The following is a 26,219-nucleotide window of genomic DNA, read 5'->3' on the forward strand; positions in this document are numbered from 1 at the left end:
GCAGCTCCACTGGGAGCGATGGCCACTGCTGGGACTGCACCCAGCCGCAGCAGCAAGAGGAATGTCGGCCCGGAAACAAGGTAAGTGTCTGGAGCCTCGCCGAGGACTGTCAGCCGGGACCCAATGAGGCAAGGGGGGTGATCGGTTGGAAGGGGTTGAAAGATGTGTAGTGCGGTGGGGGCAGTTGGGCTGCAGTGGGGGGGCCCTCTGTGGAGTACAGGGTGCCTGATTACTGGGCAGCTGGGAGTCCTCAGCCGGCTGCTGGAAAATACCAGGGGCGGCAGGAGGAAGCCTTTAAGTGGGAGTTAATTGGCCACTTAATGCCTTGATTGGCCTGGGACAGGCGGGCCATTTCACGCCACTGCTGCCCCTCGTAAATTTGCAGTGGGATGGGAAGGTATCGCGAACAGCACCCCCTGCCTCCCAGTCAATTTTACAACCTCCCTGCCACCGGCCCGCTCCTGTGGGGGGGCGTAAAATTCTGGCCATTACCTCAGGTATCTGCCAGCCGCTCTCCCCCTCCCTCCCCCACCCCGACAAGGTCCAGGAATTTCCTGGGAACACTGCCTTATGTAACTGGGCCTGTGCCTGCAGCATTAGTATTCAGGTGAGCTAGTTCTCAGCCCTCCCGCCTCTCTCAACAGTGAAAGTGCCAAATAGTATCAGCCTGTGTGTAAGAGAAGAGAACAGTGTGGGAGTGGTTTTGTGCTGTGGAGTTAAATTTGCTCCATAAAACACGACACATTAACCAGGGAATTTATCCCTCTCAGCAATGGTATACATTCGAATGGTGTCACACTTGACACTCAGCATTTATTTTTTTATTCATTCATGGGATGTGGGTGACGCTGGCCAGGCCAGCATTTATTAGCCATCCCTAATTGCCCTTGAGAAGGAGGTGGTGAGCTGTCTTCTTGAACCGCTGCAGTCCATTTGGGATAGGTATACCCACAGTGCTGTTAGGAAGGGAGTTCCAGGATTTTGACCCAGCGACAGTGAAGGAACGGCGATATAGTTCCAAGTCAGGATGGTGTGTGAATTGGAGGGGAACTTGCAGGTGGTGGTGTTCCCATGCATTTGCTGCCCTTGTCTTTCTAGTTGGTAGAGGTCGCGGGTTTGGAAGGTACTGTCTAAGGAGCCTTGGTGCGTTGCTGCAGTGCATCTTGTAGATGGTACACACTGCTGCCACTGTGCATCGGTGGTGGAGGGAGTGAATGTTTGTAGATGGGACACCAATCAAGCAGGCTGCTTTGTCCTGGATGGTGTCGAGCTTCTTGAGTGTTGTTGGAGCTGCACCGATCCAGGCAAGTGGAGAGTATTCCATCACACTTCTGACTTGTGCCTTGTAGATGGTGGACAGGCTTTGGGGAGTCAGGAGGTGAGTTACTCGCCTCAGGATTCCTAGCCTCTGACCTGCTCTTGTGGCCACGGTATTTATATGGCTACTCCAGTTCAGTTTGACCATGTTTGACCTGATGCCATGAGACTTCATGGGGTCCGGAGTTGATGTTGAGGACTCCCAGGGCAACTCCCTCCCTACTGTATACCACTGTCCTGCCGGTGGGACAGGACATACCCAGGGATAGTGATTGCAGTGTCTGGGACATTGTCTGTAAGGTATGATTCCGTGAGTATGGCTATGTCTGGCTGTTGCTTGACTAGTCTGTGGGACAGCTCTCCCAACTTTGTCACAAGCCCCCAGATGTTAGTAAGGAGGACTTTGCAGGGTCGACAGGGCTGGGTTTGCCATTGTCGTTTCCTAGGTCGATGCCGGGTGGTCCGTCCAGATTCATTCCTTTTTATTAACTTTGTATGGTTAGGTACAACTGAGTGGCTTGCTAGGCCATTTCAGAGGGCATGTAAGAGTCAACCACATTGCTGTGGGTCTGGAGTCACATGTAGGCCAGACCAGGTAAGGACAGCAGATTTCCCCTAAAGGACATTAGTGAACCAGATGGGTTTTTACAACAATCAACAATGGTTTCATGGCCATCATTAGACTAGCTTTTTTAATTCCAGATTTATTAATTAAATTCAAATTCCACCTTCTGCTATGGTGGGATTCGAACCCATGTCCCCAGAGAAATACCCTGTGTCTCTGGGTTACTAGTCCAGTGACAATACCACTACGCCACCGCCTACCCCATACCCCATTTGAGGCCTGGGTCATCACTTGTTGACAAAAATCAGCATGGACTCGCTTACTCACCCCTCAACACTATTCTGATGAGTCTTATTGTTAATGGAAGGGATCCTTTTTTATATTCTTTCATGGGATATAAGCATCGCTGGCAAAGCCAGCATTTGTTGCCCATCTCACCCCACATTGGTGCTGTCGAAGGAGCCTTGGCGAATTGCTGCAGTGCATCTTGTATATGGTACGCATATACACTGTGTGTCGGTGGTGGAGTGAGTGAAAGTTTAAGGTTGTGGATGGGGTGCCAGCCAAGTGGGATGCTTGGTCTTGGATGGTGTCAAGCTTCCTGAGTGTTGTTGGAGCTGCACCCAGCCAGGCAGGTGCAGAGTATTCCATCACACTCCTGACTTGTGCCTTGTAGATGGTGGACAGGCTTTGGGGGAGTCAGAAGGTGAGATACTTGCTGCAGAATTCCCAGCCTCTGACCTACTCTTGCAGCCATAATACTTATGTGGCTGGTCCAGTTAGGTTTCTGGTCAATGGTAAGCCCCCCAGGATGTTGATGTGATCCTGGCTGCTGCATGCTGTAGGTGGGAATTCTCATAGATAGCAATAAAGCGGGGGCGGGGAGTGGGGGGGGTGGGAATGAATGGGAAAGGGAAATGGACAGAAGATGCTAGTAGCTTTTTCATAGAATGGCTACAGCATAGAAGGAGGCCATTCAAACCATCATGTCTGTGCTGGCTCTCTGCAAGAGCAATTCGGCTAGTCCTGCTTCCTCTTTTCCAGTAGCCCTGCAATTTGTTCCCTTTTCAGACAATTACCCAATTCCCTTTTAAAAGCCACGATTGAATCTGCCTCCACCATACTGTCAGGCCGTGCATTCCAGATCCTGACCACTCGCTGTGTGAAAAAGTTTTTCCTCATGTTGTCTTTGATTCTTTTGCCCTTCACCTTAAATCGGTGCCCTCTGGTTCTCGTCCATTCCGCCAATGGGAACAGTTTCTCCCAATCTGCTCTGTCCAGATCCCTCATGGTTTTGAGCACCTCTATCAAATCTCATCTCAACCTTCTCTGCTTTAAGGAGAACAGCGCCAGCTTTTCCAATCTATCCATGTAACTGCAGTCCCTCATTCCTGGAACCGTTCTCAGAAATCTTTTCTGCACCCGCTCTAATGCCTTCACTTCCTTTGTAGGGCTGAATTTTCTTTTCCTGCTGCAGCTCCTAGCGGCGGGCGATAAAAATGGCGACCTGCATGCACGGGCCGCCCGCCGCCACACTGCCGTGGTGGCTCATTTAAATATGTTGGGCGGGCCACCCTCCCCAATCATGTGGCGGGGGCGGGTTCTGCGATGCCATGAATGGCGTCAGCTGCCTCTGCACTGGTGCTGTTTTTAAAGGGCTGCCAGACCTGCACAGTTGAACCCCATACACCCCCTCGCCCCACTACACTGTAAATAAGTTTCTGACCCGTACCCCCATACAATGAAAATAAATGGCCACCCCGTTCCACTCCCCCCAAAACACTTACATTGAAGATTTGACCTATCCCCCCCACCCAACTTCACAAAGTTCAGAGGTCACCCCTTCCCCCACCACTACCACACTAGAAATGCAGAGCTGACCCTGTCCCCCATCCCACTACACTAAAAATCCTAAAATCCCCACTTCCCCACCTTGATGGCGCTAGTTTTCCCTGGACGGGAACGTGAAGGCGCGTGAGTGCCGCCCATCGCATGCAAGATCCCGGACAGCTGGTAAGATCATGGGGAACTGTAGATTAATGTATTCATGAGGTTTATTTCATTATATAAAATTGGGTCCAGTCGCCAAGTGACGGCAGGTGTGGGGCCGCCACGGAGCCTTGCCGCCGCTGGGAAGATCGGGCCCGGCATCGGGCTCCGCGGCAGGCCGCTGCCGCTGTGATCTTCTGACATGCCCTCCACCACGGAGCCTGACGTCGGGAGCGCAACAAAAGTGGACACAATGTTATAGTTTAGACCAAAACTGTGTTTTATAAAGGTTCACCATAACCTTTTTGGTCTGAAAGTGGGAAAAAGCGTTAGAATGGAGGTGGAACGAGTACCAGTGAACTGAGCTGAGTGAGTAGTTAGAGTACCATCATTTGATGGGACATCAACTTGAAGTGGGGGATGGAGGGAGGCAAAGTACCAGATTGAATTGGCCCCCATGTTAGTTGCTATTGCCAGTGATTCCCATTTGCTCAGAGACTTTCACTCCTTCAAATCCACTATCATTACCCAGGTTTCACGATATTCACCCTTGATCCATCATCCCTCTCCAACTGCCCCACTAGCTCCAACCTCTCTTTCCTCGCTATGGCTCTGGACTATCATCGCCTCCCAGCTGACTTCCCGTCTCTCTTGGAATTCCCTGTTCGGGTCCCTCAGTTTGGTTTTTGCTTTTGTCACAAAATGATCCCTACCAACGTAACAAGTTATATACTTTGTGACTATGAGCATTGTGCACTATCCCTTCTTAACCTTTCCACAGCATTTGACACAGTTAACCATTCCATCCTTCTTCAACACTTCTTCTTCATTATCCTCCTCCTTGGGACTCAAGCTTTCTTTGTGTCCGCCCTGCCTTAGCACCACCTTTTGTCTTAATTCTACTCTTTGGAACTTTCCTAAGCACTCCACTTCTCCATCTCTCCCTCCACCTTTAAAAGCCTGCTCAAAACATATGTCTGACAAAGCTTTTGGTCAGTCCTTCGAATCTTTCTCTTCCTGACACTGTTTTCCTTATGCCTATTTTTGAAGTACCTTCAAACATTAAATAGTATCTTAGAACGTTAATGGTGCTATGTTAATGCAAGTTGTTTTTGTTCAACTGAGGGGTTTGGAAAGATCAAGAGTGCTTGGTTGAACAGGGAGGTGAAAGAATTGCCCTCAGTTTCCATAGACTAGGCAGGGAAAAATCAATTAGGGTTCCCATGGCAAATGCAACAGAATTCAGCTCAGCTGTGATGCCCCATGCATTTAAATAACCTTCTGATGTGGCTGGCAATAGCTATGAAGCCATACTTCAGAAAAAATAGGGATAGAAATATGAAAGGGAAAACATAAACCAATTAATTTCTTGATTGGAGTCTCTGGTTGTGCTACATGGAGAAGGCCCAATACAATGCATCTCCATCACTACATGTGTAGACTCTGCATATTTTACTTTGGTAAATTCATTGTTTTGAGGAGGAAAGCAATTGGAAATATGAACTCTATTACATTGAAAATACCAAATTTCTACAACTTTGTAATTTTTATTTGCTAGAAAATGATTTTATTTTATTAAAGAATTGTTACGATCTGAAATGCACGACCTGAAAGGGAGCAGATTTAATGGTAACTTTCAAAAGGGAATTGGATATATGCTTGAAAAGAAAAAATGTGCAGGGATATAGGGTAAGTATAGGGGAGTGGGACTATATGGATAGCTCTTTCAAAGAGCCAACACAGGCATGATGGGCCAAATAAAATCCTCTATAGTATGATTCTATGAAAAAGAACAAAGTTACATCTGAAATGTAACTGGGATATGCCACTGACTGCAGTCCAACTACACAAACTCCTATGTCTGCCGATGAGTTGCTATTGAGAATCTTTTCTATGGCTCAATTAATATCACTGATAAACACCAAATGCACCAAGTACTTTTCCCAGTAGTGAAGTTCCTCTGCTAGCTCTGATAATTTAAGTACACTCCCTAAATATGATCAAGAGTCACAAAACTTTGTCATGAATTTAGTGATCACTGTCAGAATTAAGCTGCTATTGCAAGCCAAAAGACTTGCAGGTTGATAGGTAAATTGGCCATTACAAATTGTCACTAGTATAGGTAGGTGGTAGGGAAATATAGGGACAGGTGGGGATGTGGTAGGAATATGGGATTAGTGTAGGATTAGTATAAATGGGTGGTTGATGTTCGGCACAGACTCGGTGGGCCGAAGGGCCTGTTTCAGTGCTGTATCTCTAATCTAATCTAATCTAATCTAATTGTATTGATTGGGTGAGATGAAGTAAGGTGAGAGGAGGCCAATGTGAAGCATAAGCACCAGCATAGACCTGTTGGACAGAATGGCCTGTTTCAATGCTGTAAAATTCCATCTAATTCTATTCTCTTTCAGCAAGGGTCACTGAGTTCAGAAACAGAACTCTCCCAGTACTTTTCCCACAATGTTCCCAGCCAATCGTCGCTCTCAGACACAATGGTAACAGCTTCCAGTGAGGAAGAACACCTGCGGCAGAAAAGCGCAAGCAACTCCTTGGATGATGGTGTTCCTCCTCCTCTGAATCCAGGTTTGCCTCATACTAACTGTTTCTGTTTCTTGATGTTGCTAGGATGGAATCAGGTAATGAAGAATCATCTTCAAAGTGACATTCTATATCTACTGCGTATCTCACGAGAATGAAAAATATTAGCCTTGTAAATACCATTAGAGATATTAGTGGATGAACACTTAACATACTCATGTGCCATCTCTGCATCTGTTAATTTGATCACAGAATCATAGAATGGTTACAGCACAGAAGAGCAACTTAGCTGATCACACTCCCCTGCCTTTTCCCATAGCTCTGCAAATTTTGTCCAATTCCCTTTGAAAACCACTCTCCCAGGTGCATTCCAGATCCGAACCACAGGCTGCGTAAAAAAGTTTTTCCTCATGTCGCCTTTGGTTCTTTTACCATGCACCTTAAACCAGTGTCCTTTGGTTCTCGACATCTCTGCCAATGGGAATAGTTTTTCCCTATCCCCTTTGTCCAGACTCCTCATGATTTTGAACACCTCTATCAAATCGCCTCTCAACCTTCGCTTCTCGAAGGATAACAGCCCCAGCTTCGCCAATCTATGCACAAAACAGAAGTTCCTTGTCCTTTGAACCATTCGCATAAATCTTTTCTGCACCCCCTCTAATGCCATCACATCCTTCCTAAAGTGTGGTGCCCAGAATTGGACACGATACTCCAGTTGAGGTCAAACCCAGTGCTTTATAAAGCTTCAACATAACTTTTGTGCTTCTGTACTCTATGCCTCTATTTATAAAGCCGAGAATCCCGTATGCCTTTTTAACCACTTTCTCTGTGACCTTCAACGATTTGTACACATATATCCCCAGGTCCCTCTGCTCCTGCAGCCATTTAGAATTATACCCTTTATTTTATATTGCCTCTCCTCTTCTTCCTACCAAAATGTATCACGTCACACTTCTCTGTATGAAATTTCATCTGCCATCTGTCTGCCTATTCCACCAGCCTATGTCTTCTTAACGTCCACCACTATCCTACTCACAGTTCACAATACTTTCAAGGTGTATGTCATCTGCAAATTTTGACATTATGCCCTGAACACCCATGTCTAGGTCATTAATTTAGGTCAAGAAAAGCAGTGGTCTGAGTACCAAACCCTTGGGAACCCTGATGTATATCTTCCTCCAGCCCAAAAAAAACTGTTCACCACTACTTTCTACTTCCTGTTACTGAGGCAACTTTGCATCCATGCTGCCGCTGTCCCTTTAATTCCATGGGCTTTAACTTTGCTAACAGCTTATTACGTGGCACTTTTTCAAATGCCATTTGGATGTCCATGTACACCACATCAACCGACTACCCTCATCAATCCTCTCTGTCACCTTATCAAAAACCTCCAAGTTAATTAAACACAATTTGCCTTTAACAAATCCAGAGCACGATCCCGTAAAACGTAGACGGGTTAACACCCTCATTAAAATGGTGAACAGCAAATGTCACGTGTACAAACCTGATCTGGGCCCGGGTCCTTTAATTTTATTCGCGCCCTACCCAAACCGACACAAATATCGTTCATCCGTTCCGGCAGCAGGCTATTCCTGCAGATGGAGTTGTGGGGAATCATGGGTAAGCCTGATACCATGACTTCCTGGAAGCAGCACTGTCCATCCTGACCCGACCTGAGCCCGATTGCTGGACTTGGAATATAGACCCGAACCGACCCCAACCCAACACATGTAGTCATGTCTAGTTGGGTTCAGGTCGGGTAGCCAGGCTTTACTGCACCCATCCAGGCAAGTGGAGAGTATTCCATCACACTCCTGACTTGTGCCTTGTAGATGGTGGACAGGCATTGGGCAATCAGGAGGTGAATTACCCGCCACAGAATTCCCACCCTCTGACATGCTCGTTGCCACAGCATTTATGTGGCTGGTCCAGTTCAGTTTCTGGTCAATGGTGCCCCCCAGGATGTTGATAGTGGGGGATTCAGCGATGGTAATACCATTGAACATCATTGCCTGGCACTTGTGTGGTGCGAATGTTACTTGCCACTTATCAGCCCAAGCCTGGATGTTCTCCAGGTCTTGCTGCATCTGGACATGGGCTGCTTCAGTATCTGAGGAGCCGCAAATGTTGCTGAACATTCTGCACTCATCAGCGAACATCCCCACTTCTGGCCTTATGATGGAGGCAAGGTCATTGATGAAGCATCGGAAGATGGTTGGGCCTAGAACACTACCCTGAGGAACTCCTGCTGTGATGTTCTGAGACTGAGATGATTGACCTCCAACAACCACAATGCGCTAGGTATGACTCCAGCCAGCGGAGGGTTTTCCCCCGATTCCTATTGACTCCAGCTTTGCTAGGGCTCCAAGGCGCCACACTCAGTCAAATGCTGCCTTAATGCCAAGGGCAGTCACTCTCACCTCACCTCTGGAGTTCAGCTCTTTTGTCCATGTTTGGACCAAGGCTGTAATCAGGTCAGGAACTGAGTGGCCCTGGCGGAACCCAAACTGAGTGTCAGTGAGCAGGTTATTGCTGAGCAAGTGCTGCTTGAAAGCACTGTCAACAACCCCTTCCATCACTTTGCTGATGATCGGGAGTGGACCGATAGGGCAGTAATTGGCCAGGTTGGATTTGTCCTGCTTTTTGTGATCCGTCCTCCCAGACCACAAATGTATCAAATCTACATTTTCTTTTTGGACCCTATGGCACGCATTCTATTTTCAAACTAGGACCCCAATTTGAAATGGGCCTACCTACTGAAACAGTCAGTATCTTCTGGTCCCCAGCAGGAGGCCCCTTTCAAAATGGCAGACTCCATTTTGATGCCCATTAATCCCATGTTAAAATCGGCCCCAAAGTCCTTGGCCAGCCCTACAAGGAGGCTTATTTTGAATCTGACCATCCCTAATCTGAGCAAGGACTCCATTGAAATGCTATCCTTTTTGACTCCTTTACATGTTGACTGATCTCGTAGGAGGGTTCCACGTCTGGGGCAGAATTTTCCCGACGATGGGGTAGCAGGTTAGGAAGCGGGATGGAGGGTGAGAAAAAAGCAGGCAGCCGTGTCAAGGCAGATTGCTGATGCATTCCCGCTGTGAAGGAAGTTTCCAGGGCATGGGCTGCCATTTGGATCAGTTGCCCATTCAACAGAGGCAGGCAGCCAAATCAAGTAATCAAAACCCCAATTCGAGACGATTTTTCGTGCTTGCCAGCATTTTGCCAGCGGCAGAGCGGCCCCCCACTATGTGGGGAGGTTGCCACCTCAATGGTGGAGGCATCCCTGCAGCAATCTAGGGGGCCATTGGAGCCAGAGGTTTCATCTCCCAAAGACGGGGCCATTGGCAGGAAAGGCCGTATTTGCGGCCCAAAAGCTGCAGCCAGAGGGGTTTCCCATCTGATTGGAGTGGCCTACCGGCTTGGCCCCTCTGAGATTTAATTTCAACCGTTCCCTCCACCCCGTCCCTCCCTGAGGGCACTTCCATTTTGAGGTGCCCTTGCGTTCTCTTAGCGGCCTTAGCAGCGCTCACCTCTCTCGGTGGAGCACTAGAGATGCTGGTGCTGTGATTGGACCAAGAGCATCGGGAGCCTGCCCATCATCCTTAATTGGCTGGCAAGCTGGGAGGCAGCAATTAGGAGGCCATCTCCAGGAAAATAGCTGCCCCGGTCTGGCTCCTGTCAAGCGCAAACTGGGGACCCCCATTTGGTCTCAACGTCAGGGTCCCGAAATGGAAAATCCTGCCCCTAAACTCAGTGACTTTTACTGAAAGAGAATAAGGCCTGAATTTTCCTGGCCGTGGAGTGGCAGGCTAGGAGGTGGGGTAGGGGCCAGGCAAATAGCAGGGAGCTGATTTGGGACAACTCCCCGATGCACGCCCACCGGCGGGGAAGACAGATTGGCTGTCTGCTCAATGGAAGAAGCCAGCCAATTGAAGTTGTGGAGGCTGCCAGCTTAATGGAGGCGGCTTCTGTATGCAGCAGTCCAGGGGGCCATTAGAGCCAGAGGCTCCATCCCCCTATCAGGAGGCCATGGGCATCAAAGAATGTCCCTGAAGCCCCAATGATTCAAGTGGAATGGTTTCCCCTCCAATCTCAGGGGCCTACTGCCTTTTCCCCTTTTAAATTATTATTTATTTTTTAGGCTCTGAGGATGCCTCTGTTTTGTGGCATCCTCGCATTCTGTGAGCTTCCTCAGCAGCTTCCATCTCTCCCAGTGGGGTTGGCAAGGCTCCAAAGCTGCTGGCCCTGTGATTGGGCTTGCAGCATTGGTGGTCCAATTAAGGAAGGTGAGTTTGGAGATGACCCGGTTAAGGAAGGTGAGTTGGAGGTGGCCTCTTTGGTCTTGATGTCAGGGTCCCGAAGCCCATGGGAAAATTCAGCCCTAACAGTTTGATTCTGACTGACTCCTATGTATTTGCAGCATTTCGTGTTTCAGTTTTTCCTTTTATCTTTCCTGTTAAAATAAGTCCTTGGTTATGGTTAATAATTTTGCTAATTTTATATTTAGCTTTGAGAGAGCTGAAAAGTTGTCAGAATATAGTTTGTGGATCAGAAAAGAACAAAATGAAATGGGAGAGGTAGAATGTCACTCCGACTAATTTATGAGAAAAGTAAATATTATGGGCCCCGGCCATGATGCTACTATTAGGAGGTGTGGGAAAGAGCAAGGAAATGGGATCAGAGCAATTTTCCTGACTTTTGCCCCCAGAGAATGCCTATTTCCCAAAGACTAAGGTCTTGGAAAAGAGAGGAAAGATATGTTACCCCATACGTTGCTTCCCTTGAAGGATGTAGGAGGATCGGCACCCACAAAGGCCAAAGCTGTCAAGATTACGAAAGTTGCCTCTTGTCATTACAGACCTGGAGGTGCACTAAGAAGCTGGTAGTGGGGATTGAATCACAGCCTGCCTCAGACTGCAGGATCTGAGGTGGCTGGCAGTATCTTTTTATTTATTTGTCTTCATTTTTGTTTAAAGAAATAACTTGGTGGGTACTTCCAAATGAATGTTACAAAAAAAAATTACATGTCTGTTTCCAGTTCCTAAAGAAATTGATGTGTCTAAACCAGAGGTGGCCTCAGTCTCCATTAGCAACGGGAAACCTGTTGTACCTATCAACAAACATGTGGAAGTCACTCAACAGGCCAGTCTGAGTGAGAGTCCCAAATCAATCCGCAGCCCTCTTCTACGGCAGAGGAGGGTGATGTGCTACGATGACATCAATGATGATGAGGACTTTGTGAAGCCCAAGGATAACATTCGGCTCAAACGGCCTCAAAGGGACATTGCAAAGAAGATACTCGAGGAAGATTCAGAGATCATTATAGCTACTTCCTCTGTTGAAGTGGATGATGAAAGCCAAGACAGTGAGTTGCTGAGGAATATCAACGGCGATGGTGCCACTCCCCTGTATGGCAGTTCACTTGAGTCCGAGGACAGCTCAATGGAGCAAATGGTTGACTCACCCTTCATGCCGCTTAAATTCTTTGAATCCACCAGCTCTACTGACAGTCACAGCAACCTTGGTGTGAAGGAGGGTCAGGTGGAGTCTAAGCGATCACCCAAACTTGAACACAAAGCTGTCACCAGAGTAAAGAGTATGATGAGCTTCGAGTGCCCACCAAATCTCCTGAGGCAAAAGAATGATGAGCATCATTCACACTCCAGCAAGCCCATTGCAAGGCCACTACCTCACAGCAAAAAGGATGAAACCACAGACACATCAGGACTGTGTTGTACAGAAACCATATATCTCTCACGGAAAGAATCAGAATCATTTGGATTGGATTTGGAAATCAAGGCTTCTCCCCTGAGAGTTCTGATAACAGGTTTACAACCAGGTGGAGCTGCCGAGAGAGTAAGTTTTAAAGTTCAACTGTTTGATTCATTGTTTACATGTTTAACTAGATTAACTTCCTAACTGGAAATAATGCTCTACCTGTGAACTTTGAAAATTTAAGTTCCAATAAGATGGTGCAAATATGGGTTTGTCACCTTAATTCATAGTAAGAATAATGCAATTAACATGATGATTGAAGGACTTCAAATACAGAACAGGCAGTGTTTGCTGGTGAGGTGTTTATATTGGTTTATATTGTAGATATAGTTCACCCTCTGGTCTTACACTAGGCTGATTTTGAGAGTGGTGCAAGTTGGCAACACTGAGACAGTACATTTGCAATGGTGATGAAAAGACGACTACCCTATGAATGTTGGTAAAATGACAGTCGTTATTTTTTACTTGAGTAGTGACAAAAATAGTTGATGCTGAGGTTCAATACTTTTATTTCTTCCTTCAGCAGACAAAGCAATTTACAAGCGGAGTTGCGCTTACAGATAAAATACAATAAATGTAGGCAAGCATTTTCACATTGTACTGCCTGAACAAAAAAGAAACTCATACCTATACACTATTTTATCTTAATTTTCCCTTGTCTTCTGATTGGTTCTTCTCCTGCATATTGCCTTATCTCTAGCCCAATTATTAGTGTATTGTCTATTTGGTATGTAACAGCGGCCTTTCTATTGCTGGTGTAAGAGTTTGGAACATTTTTTTTTATGGGACTTCAAGTTTCAGCCCCAAGGCTTTTGAACACACTGACTGTTGCTAGGCTAATCTGTAACTCTCTCATGCATCACAATCAGCTCTTTACTAATATTACAGTTAAAGGTTAGAAAAATGTTCTGCACTGGTTGCAGTTAACGACATATCAAGTAGTTTTTTTTGTCTGTGTTGAATTTTTTTATCTTGTCCAATTTTGTTACAAAATACAGTACATATGGGGTTAATTAGTTTTCTATAAGCTAGGCTGTAAAACCCAGAGACAATGGGCTGGATTTTACCATCCCTTCGGGGATGAGCTGGGAGGCAAGAAGGCTGGGATGATGGTGCGGGAAGGCAGTGGATGGAATGCCGCCATACCATCTTGCCAACAACAGGAAAGGTGGCGGACGGCCCTCCCACCCAGAACTCAATTGAGCCACCTGAAACGTGAAGACTAGCTCTACTTCCCCTCAATGCTGTCTTGGCTGAAATCAGGTAACTCATCCAGGAGTCAAACCTGGGATGTTCTTGAACTATGTGCCTCAGCAGCGCACCATAGAACAATTACGGCACAGAAGGAGGCCATTCAGCCCATTGTGTCCATGTCGGCTGAAAAAACTAGTCGCCCAATCTAATCCTACCTTCCAGCACCTGGTCCATAGCCTTGCAGGTTACAGCACTTCAGGTATATGTCCAGGTAGCTTTTAAAAGAATTGAGTGTTTCTGCCTCCACCACCCTTCCTGGCAGCACCTACCAAATAGTATTTATCCACTGAGCCATAAGGAGAATTTACATTTCTTTGGCCCACAAAGGAGCTCCTCAGTGGCGATGGCTGCCCCCACAGCAACATCGCTGCCCACCCTCACCAACCATCCCACCCCTTAGGCCTGCCTGACTGGCCCAGCCCCCACTTACCTGGTTATGAGGGCGCACGTCCATCGATGCACCCTCCTCCTGCAGGTGCAGCCCCAGCGGTGGCCACTGCTCCTGGTCTCTGAGGTTTCTGAGCTGTCGGCCCTCTGGCTGACGCTGGCAAGATGCAGCCCGGGTTCTGCCGACAGCCAAAATGAGTTCACTGGTGTTCGCATGGGTCATTGCTGGCTGAATGCGAAACATTCAGTTCTAGTTATTGCAGATAGATGGAGAAACAAACAGCACTACCATTGTTAAATATTTCACATTGATAAGTTTCAGTACTCCGGCAAAGAAATGGTCCCATGCCACTGTGATGCAGATCTAAAGATCAGCACCCACCTGGGTAGTGGATGTGATTGACAGACAGTCTGAGACCTTTGAGAAGGGAACAGGGTCTTTGATTAACTGTATCTTCTTTGATGGGCAGCTCAGTGGCCGTAGTTCTCCAATTATGGATTATATTGGGTCACATATGTAGTTCAACAGGCAGTCTAGAATCACTGGATTACATAACTAACAGTTGCAGCATTGTGTTTTAAGTTTTGTATTGGTTTAGCAAGGGATTTAAAGCAGACTCTAGCAAGTAAACCTCTGTTAAAGTTTACATTCAAAGAGAAAATGAGTGACATTTGTATAATTTAATGTACTACAGAGTGTCGAGAGGGTATATTTCAATGTGCTATACAGTACATTCATCAATCTATAAAATAAGACTATTTATTGGCCCAAGTCTCCATCTAATAAGGGTGAATATTCAGTGCTTTTGAAAAGGAGAATCATATGATTGCACATGATATGTTCTGGTCGCCCAGTTTGCAAAGTAAGGGTTCTTGGTTATGATCTCTGGGTATTGTTATCATTTACTGAGATGTTATGGAGAGCACAGTATACTGTGGATCACGGAGATTATGAGGTCTGTTTATGGAAATGGTCAGTGACACGGAACCCCAAAAAAGTTGCTGCACAGTTACTGACAATAAATGTTCTTGTGCATGATCTGGAAAGTTTTTTATTCTGTTTCCTGCTTCCCTCCTTACTGGGGTGTACTTCCACAGACACTGGAAACACTGACTTGTGTGGCCTTTGTTCATGTGTGAGATGAAACAGGGTGTGTTAGTAGGTTATTTGAGGGGGCGGGGGAGGGGGGAACATTACAGCAGAGCTTGATCCTCTGTTCACCCAATATCCAACATTTAGCAGTGGTGTTAACTGGATGATGATCAGAAAAGGGTAGCCTAGTCTAACTTCTTCACCCCACCCCCACCCCCCCCCACAATTCCACAATTAACCTGAGACATGAACGCCAGCTTTATTTCCCCTCAATGCTGTCCTGACTGAAATCAGGTAACTCGTCTAGAGTCGAACCTGGGACATACTTGAATTGTGTGCCTCAGCAACACTGAGCCATAAGGAGAATTTACATTTCCATAGTTAAATTTTATGTTCGCTGTTGCAAAAGTTTCACTTGTGACCAGTAAACCCAGCGCTACCCTCAACAGCTCAAAGTCTCAGCCAGATCATTGGAGTATATGAATCATGCTACTAATGATGTACTTTGAACTTTGTGATGTTTGAGTTTCTAGAACAATAGTCCGTATTTATATCTCACTGTTGAATACCTAGACTTTACACTGTACCTGCTTGCAACGAGACATCCCAGTAACACACACAATTGTGACATTACTTTTTCTAGGAATCTAAGGGAAAGCTTGATCCTGGAGATGAAATTGTCTTGATTAATGGCACACCAGTCTTCAGCATGTCTTACCAAGAGACTTGTGACTTTATGTACAACCTCCCACCCTCCATCACCCTAGAAGTACGAAAATCAGTATCAGGTAAGCAAAGAGTTGGGTGTTACCCAGATTTTGTGTTTGTGATTGCGAAAAATAAATTTTTCCCTAGAGGGACACTGTCTTCATGAAGAAGGTGCGTGCAGACAAACAAAATTGCTTGCATGAAGTAAGAACACTATGCATTTCAGTGCAGTTTCATATCACTTGCACAGCCATCTAATTGTATCCTGAATATACCCAATAGAAATGACTTACTCTTCTGCTCATCTCTTAAACACTTTTCAGAATGGCAATGAAGCTGATGGCAGTCACTTAGTGGACCTGATTAAATCCAGTCAATAAGTGGGGAAAGTTAATGTTCTAGACTGCTTATATGTAGTTGATGGTTTGTTGAAAAGCTTTGTTATCAAAAGTATTCCAAAATTTGTTGGCAAAGCAATAATTTGGGAATTATTCAGCATCTAGAATGTACTTAGAACCAGAATGGCAGGAGAACGATTACCTGCTGTAATCAGTCTCTCTCTCTCTCTCTCTCTCTTTTTCATTTTCTCACTCCCAGAGCAGATACAGGAAAAAGCTAGTCAGTTCTGAAGAAGGGTCACTGACCTGAAACGTTAACTCTGCTTCTCTCTCCACAGATGCTGCCAGACCTGCTGAGTATTTCCAGCATTTCTTGTTTTTATTTCAGATTTCCAGCATCCGCAGTATTTTGCTTTTATTACAGGAAAAAGCTAGCCTTATGAACCTTCTTTCACTTCTAACCAGCATCGCAAAATTTATTTTCCCTCTCTTCTTTATCGTGTTGCTTTGGTGCAAGAAATGGGGTGAGCAAGGGATAAAATAGAGGCAGTGCCCTGCTCTCCAGCTTGATGCAGCACTCATGGCAGTCAGCATTTAGCTCCTGTGTATCAGGATGCTTATGAGGCCCTTGCAGCAAACAGGTAAGGGCCTCATTGAAACACAGAACTCAGGGCTTGATAATGTCGCTCACAACACAGTGCTACTTTAACTTTGTGTTGGGGGATTGGTGCTTAGCGCCGGCCTCGCTGGGGAAACCTGGCACAAAGGAGCACAGGCCCAGAACAAGGCCAAAAAGATGCCATTTCATAAAACAGTTTCCTTGTGTGCCTTGTGAGAAGGCGTGCTCCTCCAGGCTTCACTTGAAAAACCTAGAGCCTCGCTCCTGACTGAAATTTCCTATTCCCACCCCAACCACTTACCTAACTACCAGAGACATGCCCATTGTCCTGTCATCGTTGATTCGGATTCAGACTAGAGTTGGGCCTAGATTAATGACATGAGGCTCAAGATTTAAAATGACCCGGGCCTCACATCAGTAAATGGGACCAAAACTGCTGTTTGGATGTTGTTTGTATGGCTGAGTTCATTCTCTGAGTGAGAAGGGAAGAAGACATAACAGAAGGGTCTTACTAGGCCTGAGTTTTGTACAGCCTGCTATATTTTCTCTCCCCATTCCCTCTATGCTTTTATGTCCCAGAATGTCCAGGGCAGTCTCCTACAAGTAAATCAGTGGTCTATTAGTGCTGGATTTTGTCATTCACCACTGACCTCGAAAAAGCTACCCACAGATATCTAGCGATCTCTGTGGCTCAGACTTCTCCTTTCCCAATGTTAGTTTGTTTCTGTTTTCAAGTCAAGGGGATCTCAAGGTGTCTAGCAACAGTAATATCATCAAGCAGGGTAAGCAGTCAATCACATTGAAGTACTCTCACAGACAGCAAACAAGGAAGTAAAAACGACTGGATCCCTTCACTTTTAATTTTACAATTTTACAGATACTGAAATAAGTGATAGGACACGGGATTAAGGTATAAGATAAAATATAAACAAACTTTAAAAAAAAAATGTGGAATATCTTATAGTAGAGAAATTTGACATTCACGAATATAAAATTACTTTTTCAGGGCCTGTGAGGCTGTTTAGCAGTAATTATGAACTTAGTACACCATTAAACTTTTTCAGGGGATCTTACAGCGAGACGAAGAGCATAAGAGTGGAAGTTCTCATTAGTGCATAAATTAACAATTGATTGCTGCCTTGGGGGGACTTAAACAGTGCACCCTCTGAAGAAGTGTAGAATTACTGACAGTTCCTCATTTAACTGTGCATGTGTGGACTCCAGAAGTTGCTGTCATTTCAGAGAAGTAGTGATGCCATTACCACCACAAAATCTGGGCCATTATTTCTGAAAACTCCTCCACTTTGGGTCTATTGGCTTAATATTTTGTGAAATATTATTGTACAAGTAGAATTGACTACAAAGTGACAGGCATGTTTTATGTTCTGATGCAGCCCTTCCTGGGTGTCAGTAAATAACCATGCATCATTCAGTAGATTGTGTGACAATAGTATGATGTGTGAAGGCCCTGAAAGATTAAGCTGTAAGCTGCAGTTTGAATGTGTGCCCAGCTGCAGTGTGGAAATCTAAAGTGCTGTATCATTCTTTGACTTTAAGATGTGATAAAAGAGCTATAAAGTTATATGAAGATTTGGCATAGGTGACCAGTAAAGACAGAACAAGCTGGCATACAACACTTTGGGCGGCACAGTGGCGCAGTGGTTAGCACCGCAGCCTCACAGCTCCAGCGACCCGGGTTCAATTCTGGGTACTGCCTGTGTGGAGTTTGCAAGTTCTCCCTGTGTCTGCGTGGGTTTCCTCCAGGTGCTCCGGTTTCCTCCCACATGCCAAAGACTTGCTGGTTGATAGGTTAATTGGCCATTATAAATTGCCCCTAGTATAGGTATGTGGTAGGGAAATATAGGGACAGGTGGGGATGTGGTAGGAATATGAAATTAGTGTAGGATTAGTATAAATGGGTGGTTGATGGTCGGCACAGACTCGGTGGGCCGAAGGGCCTGTTTCAGTGCTGTATCTCTAAACTCAACTAAACTAAACTTTATGGCATGTAATCTCGGGCTGTGTATCTGATGTGGCCCATCCTTGTTAGAATCCTTAAATTGTAGTATTCTCCTACATCTGTTCCTCCAAAAATGTCGTAGGACCTGAGTATTGGTGCTGAAAAAGCCTGTTAAGTCTGTTCACTGTCTACTGCCAGGCATGGTGCAATATCATCCTCTGTGGACAGTATCCTGGAGTGCCAAATTGGGCAAATCTACTCACACCACCTCACTCAGCAGAATGTTCTCTTCATGAGCTTTCAAATAGGACTAGGTGTTATGCTGTTTCATTGCTTGCCCATTGACTTTGGCTTGTGTCTCCACATTTTTCATTGGCCTGTTTTTGCTGAATACTGCTCCTGCTTTGCAAAAACTATTACTTGTTTTAAATGCAACAGCTCTCTCCATCACACACAATTTTCCACTCTCTGTATAAATTGTGATCTTCACAGGTGCATTTACTTTTTTTATCCAAATCATTTAGTCTTGCAATATCTGTGATTTAACTTTAAAAAAAAAAGACACTCCCAGCAGATGTTATGTGCTTGTCCTGAAGACTCAGTACCAGGCCTGGAATATCTACTGCCACTTATGGACAGTATTAGAAGCTTCCCCTATCCCGATGTCTAATAGCCTGATAATAATTACTGTGTGGTTTGGAAATTGGCCAGGCCACTGGAATAAGGTAATGGAGTGTTCTCAGTACTGGTCAAATATACCCCAGTATGTCTTTTTGAGAGTGGGAGAAAGTGAACAAAATTAAGGAATACATGAGCAGATTTCAGTCCCAAATGGGTGTATTTTTCTGGACTAGACGTAGGCAACAAAAGGTGTATGAGCCTAGTTTCACTTTAGATGGTGATATATCCATATCATATAAAGCAGTAAAATGCACAAGCAGTATCAAAGATCAGGGTTTATCTAGATAAACATTCCATAAGCTGATGCATGAGGAGAGACAATTGACCATTAACTGTAGGAAGTTGAAGGCACCTTGTGACATTAGCAATCTTTATTACCATTAATAATGGTAAGAGAGAACCTTTATTACCATTCCCATTTGCATGGGAACACCACCACCCGTAAGTTCCCCTCCGAGTCACACACCATCCTGACTTGGAACTATATCGCTGTTCCTTCACTGTCGCTGGGTCAAAATCCTGGAATTACCTTCCTAACAGCACTGTGGGTGTACCTACCCCACATGGACTGCAGCAGTTCAAGAAGGCAGCTCACCACCACCTTCTCAAGGGCAATAAGGGATGGGAAATAAATGCTGGCCTGGCCAGCTGATTTATCGCACGTGATTCCAATTTGGACCGTGAATGCCCAGGTACGCAATCTCCTAATCACTCCCAGGTGAACATGCATTCAGCAGCTCGAGGCATCATTTAAAAGGTCAGCCATCCAACTTGCAAGTGAAGTGCTTTTATACTTTTGCTCTTGCAAAGTTTGTGGAAGTACTGCAGTGTGTTCTTGGAAGAGTTTTGGTGACTTAGAGGATTTTCAAGGGCGTGTTATTGCTGGCAGAGAGTTCGGAGGAGTTTCCTGCCCTGTGTACAGAAAGCCTGTCAGAGATATGGGGACTGTAGTTCAGTCACTGTTGGCTTGCAATTTGACAAGGGGCATGGAGCACGGGCTGCCGAGAGGGGAAACTGTGTGCAGAGAGAGGAGGAGAGCTCTTCACAGCACTTCTCCTAGTTCAACCTCAGCCAGGAGCAAAATCAGAGGCACCTACGATTCAGCAAGGAGGTGGTTTCTGAACTGTGCCACCTCCTTCAACAGGACCTAGAACCGCACAGCAGTGCAAGGGCAGTGCTGCCTGTGGCCGTCAAGGTTGCTGTTGCCTTCAACATTTATGGATATGGATGTTTCCAATGCACCATCCATCGCTGCATCAGGGAGGTGGCAGGGGCCCTGTGTGCCAGAAGAGGGGAATTCATCATCCTCTGTCTTACCAGTGAGATGCAAGAGGAGCAGGCACATGGCTTTGCAAGGGTAACAGGAGCCCAATGGTGCATGAAGCCATTGATTGCACGCACGTGGCTATATGGGCCCACGTGTAAAAGGGGGGAGGTACAAGAACCACAAGGGCTACCACTCCATCAATGTCCAGTTGGTGTGTGACCATACCCAGAACATCATGTTAGTGAATGCCTGCTATCCTGGCAGCAGCCACATGTCTTCATCTTGAGGCAGTCAGCCATTCCTGCCATCTTTAGGCCACTGCAACGCATCTGATGCTGGCTGCTTGAAAAAACGGGGGACCCTCTGTGTACGTGGTTCATGACTACCTTCCACCACTCAACCATGCGAGGGAAACATGCCTATAATGAGATCCTTGCAGCCACAAGAAACTTGTGGACAGACCATCAGCATCCTCAAGCAATGGTTCCACTGCCTAGACTGCTTGGGGGAGCCCTCCAGTACTCACCAGAGCGGGTGTCCAAGTTCGTAGTTGTCTGTTGCATCCTCCACTACCTTACTATCATGTGTCACCAGCTATCCAGAGTCTACCTTGGGAGGAGGAAGAGGAAGCAGGGAGGAGAAATCCGGGTTCCTTCGCTCTGGACAGACTGTCCGTGAGCAACTACTGAAACTCCATTTCCCCTAAGATCTCATCCCATCATCACCATTGCTCCATAATATTCCCCAATTTTCCATCTGCTATGGACTATATTACAGGAGCACTTTTTTTTGTAAAATATGTTTTCAGAACTTATAGTTGAATTATGGACATTGATTCATCTAGAATCTTGAAGGGATGCTTAACTTTGTGTCTTTTTAAAAGAAGTCATCAGAAGGTTCCTGGATTTGACTTGTAAACAAGTCTTACTGAAAGGCACCTGTCTGTAGATAATCACCCAGCAGGAGTTGTTTTTGACTTGGGGAGATGTTTATGAAGAAGTGACAGGCCAAGGTTTATAGATGTCAGGAGGCTTGACTTCTGGAATGTTTTTAGTTTCACTTTGAATTGTGACAACAGACAGTTGTTTTTTTTTCCTTCCAGAGAATACCAGCTCATCTCTCTCTCTCTCTTGAAAAGATACCCTATATTTCCAGTGTGTCAGATTCCTATTTCCTCCTGTATTTGATGAAACCCTGTGTATCTAATATGTAGCGACTGAAACCTCGTTGCTGCATTTCTGTTGTAAGACCTATTTGAAACCTCAGTAGCTGCATTTCCTAGAAAGCCTACCCAAACTGATCTTCAACATCGCCTGGAAGGAACTGATCTAGGAAGATCCCAGTGACAGTTGTCGACATGCGTTTGGGATGCCAAACCAAAACAAAGGACATCTTTCCATATCTTTTTGTCTTCAAGTATGATCAAGTATTCAGCCAAGGTGTTTTTCTTTTTTTTGATCAGCGCTTTAAACAAAGATCCCTTTCATTTTCCTGGTTAACTGGTGTGTCTGTGTGTGCACGTGCGTGCGTACATGTGTGTGTCTAAGATAAATAAGGGGCTTTAATATTTCAATTTGTTTGTGTATGTTTTACTTCATTATTGGTTACGACTTGTTTATAATAAACTGATCATTTCTGGTTGTTTATTAAAGAAACCTGATTGATGTGTTTTATTCTGGGAAAAATAGAGTATATGGTTGACCATATTGGTATGTGGAAAAATTTAAATATATGTTGTGACTGGTGGAGAAGTGGGACTAGAATAAACAGTGCACCCCTCCTGCCTTGGTCATTTTAGCCATCACTGCGTCCTCTTGGCCAAATTCCTGAAGTAAAAGCCACTAACAAAAAATTATTCCATAACAACTTTATCCAACAACACATCCAATAATTTATACAAAACTGAATTATTCACTCTTGTGTATCCCCTTAGTGCCTGTCTTGTGGGTGCCTTTGCACTAGGAGAGCCTAGTGCTCTTACGCAGTGCTACCCCGGTGGCTGCAGCATGGCTGGTGGAAGGCTGCTAACTTTCAGAGGGGGAGACTGCAGATGGCCTTGCAGGACGACCTTGAGCAGGTCTGGGCCTTAAGGGCCCAGCTTCAGAACGTACCATCTTGACATGGGCAGCAGCAGTCTAGGCTGACTAGCTGAGAGGCAACAGCAAGGATATTGGCGGAGTGGCAGTAGTGGTAGCACGACTGCTGTCATCCTGAGAGAGGGAATTTGAGGAGTTAGGGTCCAAATTAAAACTCGGAACATCAAAGGTAATCATCCCTGGATTGTTACCTGAGTCATGTGGGAATTTGGTGCAGAGGGGAAAGAGAGGCACCTTTTTCAGCCTCCAGTAGCTGTAGAAGACACAAGTTGCTTCCCAAAAGTACAGGGTAAGATAGAGACAGTGGCTCGTGTTTGAAGAGCTAGAGTGGTGAGTCTGTGGCTTCAGAGCATTCCAAAGAAAATTGAAGTGTGACATAACAACAAAGAAGGTAAGTGATTTGGTAGATTAACATTTTCTCTTTTTCTCTTATCTCAACTTGGGCTTCTCTCTTTGGCCTCCTTGTCTCAAGAGACAATGGGTAAGCGTGGTCAGTGGTTTGTGGAGCAGCGCCTGGAGTGGCTATAAAGGCCAATACTAGAGTGACAGACTCTTCCACAGTTGCTGCAGATAAGATTGGTTGTCAGGGCTGTTTCGCAGTTGGCTCTCCCCTTGCGCTTCTGTCTTTTTTCCTGCCAACTGCTAAGTCTCTTCGACTCGCCACACTTTAGCCCTGCCTTTATGGCTGCCCACCATACTTGGGCTTAGTATAACATTAATTGAGATAATAAGAATAAGAATCTTCTGAAACTCAGGTAATTTAAGTTTTTATTGATAGTAGTAATGTTTACTAGTAGTAATAAAGCTTATTACAACACGAGCAGAATTTCTCACCCACAGCTGTTACAAAAATTTCTAAATTCACTTGTAACAGCCCTTCAAAACACTCCCACAGGGGATGCTGAGACCAAGTGGGCCCACATCAGAGACGCCATCTATGAGTCAGCTTTGACCACCTACGGCAAAAGTGCGAAGAGAAATGCAGACTGGTTTCAATCTCATAATGAAGAGCTGGAACCTGTCATAGCCGCTAAGCGCATTGCACTTTTGAACTACAAGAAAGCCCCCAGCGATTTAACATCCGCGGCACTTAAAGCAGCCAGAAGTACTGCACAAAGAACAGCTAGGCGTTGCGCAAACGACTACTGGCAACACCTATGCAGTCATATTCAGCTGGCCTCAGACACCGGAAACATCAGAGGAATGTATGATGGCATGAAGAGAGCTCTTGGGCCAACCATCAAGAAGATCACCCCCCTCAAATCTAAATCGGGGGACATAATCACTGACCAACGCAAACAGATGGACCGCTGGGTTGAGCACTACCTAGAACTGTACTCCAGGGAGAATGCTGTCACTGAGACTGCCCTCAATGCAGCCCAGCCTCTACCAGTCATGGATGAGCTGGACATACAGCCAACCAAATCGGAACTCAGTGATGCCATTGATTCCCTAGCCAGCGGAAAAGCCCCTGGGAAGGACAGCATTACCCCTGAAATAATCAAGAGTGCCAAGCCTGCTATACTCTCAGCACTACATGAACTGCTATGCCTGTGCTGGGACGAGGGAGCAGTACCCCAGGACATGCGCGATGCCAACATCATCACCCTCTATAAAAACAAAGGTGACCGCGGTGACTGCAACAACTACCGTGGAATCTCCCTGCTCAGCATAGTGGGGAAAGTCTTTGCTCGAGTCGCTCTGAACAGGCTCCAGAAGCTGGCCGAGCGCGTCTACCCTGAGGCACAGTGTGGCTTTCGTGCAGAGAGATCGACTATTGACATGCTGTTCTCCCTTCGTCAGATACAGGAGAAATGCCGTGAACAACAGATGCCCCTCTACATTGCTTTCATTGATCTCACCAAAGCCTTTGACCTCGTCAGCAGACGTGGTCTCTTCAGACTACTAGAAAAGATCGGATGTCCACCAAAGCTACTAAGTATCATCACCTCATTCCATGACAATATGAAAGGCACAATTCAACATGGTGGCTCCTCATCAGAGCCCTTTCCTATCCTGAGTGGTGTGAAACAGGGCTGTGTTCTCGCACCCACACTTTTTGGGATTTTCTTCTCCCTGCTGCTTTCACATGCGTTCAAATCCTCTGAAGAAGGAATTTTCCTCCACACAAGATCAGGGGGCAGGTTGTTCAACCTTGCCCGTCTAAGAGCAAAGTCCAAAGTACGGAAAGTCCTCATCAGAGAACTCCTCTTTGCTGACGATGCTGCTTTAACATCTCACACTGAAGAATGCCTGCAGAGTCTCATCGACAGGTTTGCGTCTGCCTGCAATGAATTTGGCCTAACCATCAGCCTCAAGAAAACGAACATCATGGGGCAGGATGTCAGAAATGCTCCATCCATCAATATTGGCGACCACGCTCTGGAAGTGGTTCAAGAGTTCACCTACCTAGGCTCAACTATCACCAGTAACCTGTCTCTAGATGCAGAAATCAACAAGCGCATGGGTAAGGCTTCCACTGCTATGTCCAGACTGGCCAAGAGAGTGTGGGAAAATGGCGCACTGACACGGAACACAAAAGTCCGAGTGTATCAGGCCTGTGTCCTCAGTACCTTGCTCTACGGCAGCGAGGCCTGGACAACGTATGCCAGCCAAGAGCGACGTCTCAATTCATTCCATCTTCGCTGCCTTCGGAGAATACTTGGCATCAGGTGGCAGGACTATATCTCCAACACAGAAGTCCTTGAAGCGGCCAACACCCCCAGCTTATACACACTACTGAGTCAGCGGCGCTTGAGATGGCTTGGCCATGTGAGCCGCATGGAAGATGGCAGGATCCCCAAAGACACATTGTACAGCGAGCTCGCCACTGGTATCAGACCCACCGGCCGTCCATGTCTCCGTTATAAAGACGTCTGCAAACGCGACATGAAATCGTGTGACATTGATCACAAGTCGTGGGAGTCAGTTGCCAGCATTCGCCAGAGCTGGCGGGCAGCCATAAAGACAGGGCTAAATTGTGGCGAGTCGAAGAGACTTAGTAGTTGGCAGGAAAAAAGACAGAGGCGCAAGGGGAGAGCCAACTGTGCAACAGCCCCAACAAACAAATTTCTCTGCAGCACCTGTGGAAGAGCCTGTCACTCCAGAATTGGCCTTTATAGCCACTCCAGGCGCTGCTTCACAAACCACTGACCACCTCCAGGCGCGTATCCATTGTCTCTCGAGATAAGGAGGCCCAAAAGAAAGAAAAGCTTATTAGTAGTAGTGGGATTTATTAATTATAAGTTAACTAAGAATAATAAAATAATAATAAAGATGACAGGGCAGGTGATGTTGTTGCGACTACGGAATGTGGGGAGCTCCTGGATGCCAGTGTGATCCAGAGCAAACACGTCTGTAGTAATTATCTGCGGCTTGAGGAACTGTGGCTCAGAGTCATTGAGCTGGAAGCCGAGCTGCAGGCACGGCGATGCATCATGGAGGGGGAAAGTGACCTGGACACTTTGTTCCAGCAGATGGCCAGGTTAGGCAGAACTGAGTTGGTGAATAGTCAGGAATAGCAGGGTGTGACTGCGAGTCAAGCATTTATGGGGAATCAGCATGTAGTGATGGAGGAGCCTCCACCCCTCACTTTGTCCAATAGGTACGAGGTGCTTGCTACCTGTGTGGATGAG

At 46.0% G+C, this 26,219-nt stretch overlaps 1 protein-coding gene across 10 annotated transcripts in view; it reads left to right on the forward strand.

The window, feature by feature from the left end:
* pdzd2 (PDZ domain containing 2) overlaps nt 1–26,219 on the forward strand; it is a 632,977-nt gene that overhangs the window by 547,943 nt on the left and 58,815 nt on the right. For all 10 annotated transcript variants that reach the window (XM_068032021.1, XM_068032011.1, XM_068032069.1 and 7 more), the window contains 3 exons: nt 6,283–6,454; nt 11,445–12,262; nt 15,559–15,703. In XM_068032021.1, the coding sequence (XP_067888122.1) occupies nt 6,283–6,454; nt 11,445–12,262; nt 15,559–15,703 (1,135 nt within the window). The remainder of the gene's footprint in view (nt 1–6,282; nt 6,455–11,444; nt 12,263–15,558; nt 15,704–26,219) is intronic.

The sequence above is a fragment of the Heterodontus francisci genome, chromosome 1 (genome assembly GCF_036365525.1).
Source record: "Heterodontus francisci isolate sHetFra1 chromosome 1, sHetFra1.hap1, whole genome shotgun sequence".
Taxonomy (NCBI): domain Eukaryota; kingdom Metazoa; phylum Chordata; class Chondrichthyes; order Heterodontiformes; family Heterodontidae; genus Heterodontus; species Heterodontus francisci.